This window comes from Chinchilla lanigera, unplaced genomic scaffold, assembly GCF_000276665.1.
Source record: "Chinchilla lanigera isolate Chin_1 unplaced genomic scaffold, ChiLan1.0 scaffold00103, whole genome shotgun sequence".
NCBI classification, from domain to species: Eukaryota; Metazoa; Chordata; class Mammalia; order Rodentia; family Chinchillidae; genus Chinchilla; species Chinchilla lanigera.
This window is the reverse complement of record NW_004955504.1, coordinates 2,061,135-2,068,813: the sequence shown is the minus strand read 5'-3', so window position 1 is coordinate 2,068,813 and position 7,679 is coordinate 2,061,135. Positions and strand designations below refer to the sequence as shown.

At 57.8% G+C, this 7,679-nt stretch overlaps 1 protein-coding gene across 1 annotated transcript; it reads left to right on the top strand.

Annotated features, from left to right (window-relative positions):
• Nucleotides 1-5,010, top strand: LOC102012342 (the record flags this gene model as incomplete). The annotated part of the gene is given in 4 exon segments (XM_013505916.1): nucleotides 1-171; nucleotides 2,389-2,584; nucleotides 3,887-4,038; nucleotides 4,202-5,010. Coding segments are annotated over 3 exon segments (618 nt in total). The 3' UTR covers nucleotides 4,589-5,010.
• Nucleotides 5,011-7,679: the final 2,669 nt, after the last annotated feature.

The window sequence follows — 7,679 nt, the reverse complement described above, 5'->3', positions numbered from 1 at the left end:
GACAGCTCCCCGCGCGGTGCGAGTCGCGTGGCCCGCGGGCGTCGTCAGCTCCCCGGGCCGCGGCCGGCCGCGTGCGTCGGAGACTCGGAAGGTGGCCGAGGTCTGCGGACTTTGCCAGTTGTGAAAACTCGGAGAAGTCACTGCGTAGGGGAGTCGGTGACAGTCGCTGCGGTGCGTTCTCGGGCTCAGGGAGGCGGGGGCGGCCCTAGGGATCTGTCCCCCGCGCCCCTGCTCCCGGCAGCGGGCAAGCCGGGCCCCTTGTCCCGAGGTGTGCAGGGCCCGGGAGTGAGCTTGTGGGGGGCGCGGGAGCCCCCCGGCCGCCCCTGCCTTCCCCTGGCCTCTGCGCTGCACCCCCAGCCGGCCTGCGGAGAAAGCTGAGCGCGCTTGCAGGGGCCTTAAGGCTCCTCTTAAGTGGCCAAGCTGCTCGGGGCGCAGACGCCGACGCGGTGTCCTCCTCTCAGGCCTGCTGTCGGCCGTGAGGGCTCCGCAGGCCGCCTCGAGCTTCGAGGGACCCGCGTGGCTCCGGGTGGCCCTCTGGGGACCGCTCTCAGGCCACCGGCAGAGAGCAGCGCCAAGCATCCGGCACTGCAGGCCCCCGCCGCCTGGCCTCACGCTGCCCCGCCAGGTGCGCTTTCGCGTAAGGCCAGCTCGGTTCTGGCCGTCAGGGTGAAGCCTGGTCCTGTCTCTGCTCGGGTGTGCCCTGTTGCTGGTGACCAGGCCGGAGGACTCCAGATGCCGGCCAGACCCCACCTCCGTGCCCCTGCAGCTGTGGAGATCCTCTGGGCCTAGGGACCCTGCAGCGTCAGGAAGTCCCGGTGTCCCAGCCTGAGGACAGGCAGAACCATCGCCTATAATTAGCAGCAATGAGGCCCATAACAGTAATTACTAATTACCAGCTCCGAAATTACCAGCTTCATTTCTCTACCCTGAGTCAGGTCTTCCTGTTCATGCCCCTCCCCCTTGGCCCTGCCAGGCTGGACCCGCCCCTGCCAGGGCCAGGCCCGCTGCCGGCTCTGACACAGATTCAGGGTGGCGAAAGCGGCACTGGGCCTGCGCCAGCCCTGGGGTATCCCTGACTGCCGCTTCTTGCTCGTCCCCAACCTGCTTCCTCTCCGCTACACCCCCACAAACCCCAGCACGGAGGGTGAGATGGGGCTGCCCTCCACGTCCTGCTAAGCAAACACCTGTGTTGTATTTCAAGGTGACAGGTAGATACAGGCCAGATGAGCCCTTTAGGGTGGCCCGCAGGTGGACTATTCCTCCTAGGCACGTGAGTGTCAGACTGAGCTGCACAGGTTGATTGCCTCCTCCCGCCCCCTCTCCAGGGCTGCCCCCGTGCCCTGTAAGCCCCTCTGGGCACTGCTTGGTTTCCAAGCAATGGGCGTGAGCAAGGCTGCTGGCCTCTCCCGGGGAGCCTGGGAGCATGCAGAGGGCCGCAGACTGGGGCTCATTCTCTAAGACCAGAGGCTGGGGCTCTACACCAGGCACAGGCCTCCCACCCCGACATATAGGGGCGTAGGAGCAGAGAGAGAGCATTACCTCCAAATCCTCCACTGGGAGGGGGAAGGGAGGGTGGCCGCGCAGGACCACCAACTGGGCTCCGCGGCCCTAGCGTTTCCCAGCAGCCCCTGGCACCGAGCAGCCCGTGGTTAAGCGGGCCCAGATCCCCAAGGCTCCTGTCCGCGGGCGGGGGAAGGGCTCAGCACGCCTTGGGCCTGCCTGGAAAGCCCTGCTAAGAGGGTCAGGAGCTTTCCCCAGCGAGACCCAGACGGGCTCACCCACTTGCCTGGCCTCGGGTCGCGCGAGGGGCAAGGGGCAAGGAGGAGGGGCGCGCGGGTCGGGGGAGGGGGCTCCCGAGCAGCGTGGGAGGCAGAGTCGTGCGGGGCGGGGCGGGGGAGACCCGGGAGCTCAGCAAGCTTGGGCCTGGGTCGGCCGGCCCCTTCCCACTGCATGCTGCTTCGCAGCCTCCGCGCCCAAAGCGGACCGAGCCGCGAAGCCGGGCCTAGGGGTCGCTGCGCGGTGCACTCGGAGCTCCGCCCAGTGATGCCCGTGGACCGGAGCGCGAAGCCAGCGAGGAGGGCACTGGGGCTCCCGCCTGTGGCCCGGCGCGTGTGCGTGGAGAAATAGTGCCCTGGGAACCGGGCCGGTTTTCAAGTTGGTTTTAAGGCTTGATGCAAAGTTTCCAGGGCCCTCAGAGGCCGCTTTCCGAAGAGAGTGCGCTGTGGTTCTCCGCCGGTCGGGCAGGATTGCTCTTTCCCTCCGACCCCAGGCTGGGGAGCGCCGGCCCCTGGGGCCTCTGCAAGAAAGGCTGGGATGAGGCGAGCACGGAGGCATCCTCATCCTCAGTGCAGTTTCGTGTTCCGGAAACAGTTCTCCACGGATTCTCAGGCTTTGTTTTCCAGATGCAGAAGAGGAAGCTGGGGGCCCCGGTCCCGGGACTTTTTGGGTAGGCAGCCGCAGAGCTGTGGCCCCGGCTGCCTGCCTTCACCCAGCCACGCCCAGGTTATGAGCCTGGATAGTGCTCGTCAGGACTCTGTGGCTTCCTGCAGCATGAGCTGGGATGTCATCCCGCTGGAGCGAGCAGGTAAAGGCATATCAGGTGGTCAGCGCTGTCCCCGGAGACCCTCGCAGGAGTGTGCTCTGCAGCCCCAGTGTGGGGCTTTCTGGTTGGCCACTAGGCCTGAACCTCTGGGTGCAGCCCTTCCAGTCGTGCTGGTTGCTGGGGTTGGCACGGGTGAACCTGGGAAGTGCCCGGAAGGCACGCCCAGGGCCCGGGATCCAAGGCACAGGACACCCCAGGCCGGTCACCGAGCCTGCGAACACGTGGACGGGATGGGGTGGCGCTGCCCTGCTCGCTGGCGACAGGCAGGTCGGGTCTCCAGAGCAGTCTGCGTCCCCCTGACCGGCTGCCGAGGCTCAGCCTGGAGGACCACAAAGTCGCTGTCCCCGTGTGTCGGAGGAAGCGAATTACATGCGTGTGCACACACGTAAATATTTTATAAATCTCTCCTTAATTAACCAGATCATCCCCATTATGCCTCCGACAGGATCAACGGCGACGGCGCGAGTGTTTTCAGGGTTTATAATTTGATGTCACCAGACGGTTGCTCGGGGGCAGGGGCGCAATCGCCGCGCCAGCTGCGCTTGTATTTATTTGTTTTCTGCGGTGTTCCTGTAGGGCTCCATTATGCAGTTTTTAATTAGTTTGTGTTTGTATTTCACCCGTCCCAAATCAATGCCATCCCGGAGCAAGGCGGTGTAAATTCTTGCAGTACAGGTGTCGCCGCCTGCTCGGTACACCAGCAAACGCGTGTCTGACAAATGAAAGCCGGGCTGCCACGCAGCGACTGTGAGCTCCCCGCAGCCGCAGTGGCAGATCAAAGCGCCGGCCGGAGAGTGAGTGCAGGAAGGCAGCTGCTCTGTGCATCAGAGGGGCGCTGGGCAGAGCCCAGGAGCTCCCGCTCGTGTCCCCTGAAGTCCTGGGGTCCCGTGGCTAGTGTGCTCGGTGGCAGCCTTGCCCTTGAGGCCTAAGGACACCGGCCATGGGAAGCCGTGACCCACAGCCCGACCCCAGGGTGACGTCCTTCCCCGTCCCACTAACTAACCAGCGCAGCACCAACTTACTCTGACAGGCAGGGGACCACAGCTCCTCCCCCGGGTTGCCGGCTTTTCTTTCTTGAAAGGACCTCTGTGGAGAGCATTTAAATCTGGTCTTACTGCCACAGGGGGATTCTTATAAAGCTTTCTTTTTTTTTCTTTTTGGTCAGGAATAAGAGATTGTTCATCTTTAACTAGGCCAATAGAAATTATGATTCAACAGCAGTGTATATTTAATTAGAGTAATCTCACTTGAATTTAATTACCTAATGAATTATTTGTTTAAAAGGTACAACGCCTTGTTTGCCAAGCGCCAGTGAGACCTCTGATAAGAACTTCTGTTCTCGGGGCACTGCAGCTGAGAGCGGGCGTGCTGAAGTTAGACTGGAGCCCCCCCTGGACGGTGGCTTTGCTGGCCAAACAGAAACTGTGTCTCAGGAGGTGAGGGCGAGCTGGGCGGCAGCACGTCCACTCCCTTCCGCCCCGCAGAGGTCCTCCCCCGCCCTGCTGCACATCTGCAACCTCTGCCTGCCTGCCTTATCACTCCACTCTGGAAAGCTATTTCATGCTGTTTTCGGTGGTATTTTCCCCCCTCTTCTTGCAGGAAGGGATGGCTGTCTGCTGGAGGAGTCTCCTTGGATTAGAACCACCAAGAGGGGATGCACCCACCATGGACTTCCAGTGCCCCACAGAGCTCCTGGGTGCTCTTCAAGTCTGGCCGAGTCCTGGGGTCCCGGAAGTCCTCACTGGTGACAGGAAGTCTTTCCAAGAAATATCAAACCTTAGTAGGAGTAGAAGCTGCTACAGCCCAACCTGGACCTCAACCTTCGGCTCTAAACAGGAGCCAAGTCCTTTCTTCTCATTTCCAGAAGCAAGTGTGGCCATGCTGGTCTCTGTGGGAGTCTCAGAGTTACCTGGCCTCCAGGTCACCCCGAAAGTTGGGCCCCTAATGCCAGGGTCCCGGTGGAGTGTGGGAACCTGGTGTGACTAACACCGGTCAGGCGCAGGAAGCCATGTCCATTCCTTCTCCACCTCTTTGGTGGGAGGAGGGAGACCTTCCACAGGGAAGGCATGGAGGGTCCTGCGGCCAGCCTTCCACCTTCTCATCAGAAGGAAAGAAGGAGAGGGGAGCACCTCACGTCACCCTGGCTGGATTTCGCTGTCATTTTTATTAATATTTAATTACCCAAATAATTCACTTTAATTGCAGGTTGGGGCACTATTGTAGCATAAATAATATAGCATTCAACCAAGGAGGAATGGGCTTATAAGAAAAATGCAACACTTTATGGGAATTTTTAACTTTTTATTTCATTTTAGAATCCCTGATTTTTATCATAGCTGTGCATTTGAAATTGATGATCTAACAAGCTATAGAGGTGAAATTATAATATAAACATAATCATATACGATGATGGCTACGTATCTTTCTTCCAAAGAACCAGAGCTCCACCAACACATTTTTAAGCTTATTTGTGAATTTATGTCACATATTCTGCCAAACAACAGCTGACGGTAATGACCAGAGAGGACGCATGAGACAACAGCTGAGAAGTGATAGTACATTTCTCAGATCTGAGCAAATCCAAAGGCGATTTCCTAGTAAGACCCTCAAAGGGAAGGAGAAAGGGAAAATGCTGACTGGCATATTCTTGCTTGACTCTTCCCAAAATGTTTGCAACCCAGACCAGATGGGGTTCCATCTCCCACGTCCTCCTATCACCCTCAACCCTTTCTATTACTGACGATAAAAGCCTACCTGCTAGAGATCCCTTTGAAAAATCTGTCATCAAGTATGGGCCCACAGAGCATACCCCCAGCAGACAGTTGTGTGCATTCCAGTTTTCTGAAAGATATATGTGCCAGACCTCACCGGCCGATCAGTTGCAATCTGCTCACCAGACTTTCGGGGACATCAGTTCAACAAAAGTGTCTGACAAACTAGTGTCCCAACAGCGGGTATTGTGAAAGTGGAGGGAAAGTCTCTGGGAAGTTCTGAAGACACTGAAGGCACCCAGGATTTCCCAAACACATTCTTGTAGAACAATTTGGGGTAAAAAAATGGATCTCAGGAAGAAACTTAAAATGTGCCTTGACCCAAGGGCCCTTGGCTCGCTCTGGCTGTGACCTTGCCTCTCACTTCGCTGTCCCCCAAGGTCACTGCACAGCTGCTTCAGATTACAGTTCCTGGCTGTCTTCCCACCGGCCCCATCTTCTCTGTAGCCCAGATGGAGCGCATGGGGCTGCCAGTCTCCCCGCCTGACACCAGCTCCAGAGCTCTGTGCGCAACTGTGTGACAGGCTGAAGGAGGGAAGCAGTGGGAAGAGGCAGGAATATTCCCCTCTGGCAGACACACTGCCAGGGGTAAGTCGGGCTGCAGAGCAGGACCTACCTGTGTGCAAACAGGAGGCCAAGCAAGGCAGCATCCACAGTGGCAGGGAAGCTCCCCTTCCAGGTGCTCCCTGTTCTGCCCGCTGCGTAGACGTGTCTCTCTGCCAGCTTCCACAGACCCAGGGCTCCCTCTAATGCAGCCCCCGCCTCTGGGCCTGGGTCCTCTCTCTTGCAAATAACTCAGTGACTGCCAGGTGGATCATAGCTTTACAATTTTTAGCTGTTCCCCTGCAGCACTGGAGATGGAATCAGGGCCTGTGCCCTGTGCTGCATCACTGGACCTTTCATTTTTTTATTTTGAGACAGGGTCTCACTAAGCTGCCCAGGAACCCTAGTAGTGACCAGGTGAGGTTTTCCAACCCTTCACGCTAGGGTGCTCTCGCCAGCTGCGGCTGCAGCAGAGCCATGTCTCCTGGGCCTTCAGGTCCTGCCCTCCGGTCAGTCCTTAGAGCTGTGTGCGCAGAGCTCTGCGCTGGTCTCTTACAGAACGAACTTCACTCTCACGGTCCTGAAGCCGTGTGGGTGGCGCTGGGCTGTTCTGCCTGTCTTTGGCTGGGGCAGCCACCTTCCCATTGCGTTCTCAGTACATGGACCTGTCCGGCTTCCCTGTTCCCAGGTCTCTCTCCACACACTCTGGGCCTGAGGACTCAAACCCAGAGTCTCCCACGAGCTGCACCATTGGCCTTTTTCTAAATTTTGAAACAGAGTCTCATTAAGTCATGAAGTGCCCAAGCTGGTTTGTAAACTGTGATCTTCCTGCCCCAGCCTCCTGGAGTGCTGGGATACCTGTCCATACCAGGCTCCAGAGCTTTTTTTTTAGGGATAGCAGTCAGACCGGATTAAGAGCCAGGTTAAAAGCTGCATTTTAACATACTCACCTCTTTGAAGACGGTGTCTCCCAGCACAGCCACACAGATGTACTGCAAGTTAGGCTTTCAACATAGGAATCTGGGGGAATGGGGTGCGTAGCTCGCCCAGGACACCCCCCGCCCACACCACCCCACTGTCCCAGCCCATCTCCAGTCCCACAGCACAGCTCACACTGCAGCCATCTGCCGCTTCAGGGCAGAGATCTGGACAGAAGTTCTGAGATGCCCTCTCCAGTGTTAAACACAAACAAAAAGGTACTGTTACTGGGACCCTGCTATTCTGCACATCAAACCACCATAACATTGGCTGTTACAGAAGGCTGAACTTACCAGTCTACGCGGCTCCAGGGGGCTCTGGAGTTCACAGGGATTATACACTCTCCACATGGAGAACAAGCACTCTGGAGGAAATGAATTTTTTTCCTGTGCTCAGGGATGTCTGTCTCCCCTGGCATCTCTAGGGTGCTGCTGCGCTGACCTGTGCCATGCCAGAGTCACAACAGTTGCCACTTCTGCTGTGGAAATCTCTAAGTCCCCTTTCCTTGGTGTTGCAGAGAAAGAAACCTGCAGTGCTTCCCTCACGGACTGGGTTCCCAGCTCCAGGCTTTTGGGTGTACTGTAGGCTTGGCTGAGAACGCCATAACAAACAGGCGATCTGAGCACCCTCCTGTCTCCCGTCAGAGCTGCGCCTCCCGCCAGCATGCGTGTTTCACTACAGCCGAGATAGAGGTGGCGAGGGATCAGTGATCGTCCTACAAGCTGAAGACTTGGTGACATTATCTAAGGTTGAGTTAAGTGGTTTGTCTAAGGTCGCTCGGCAAG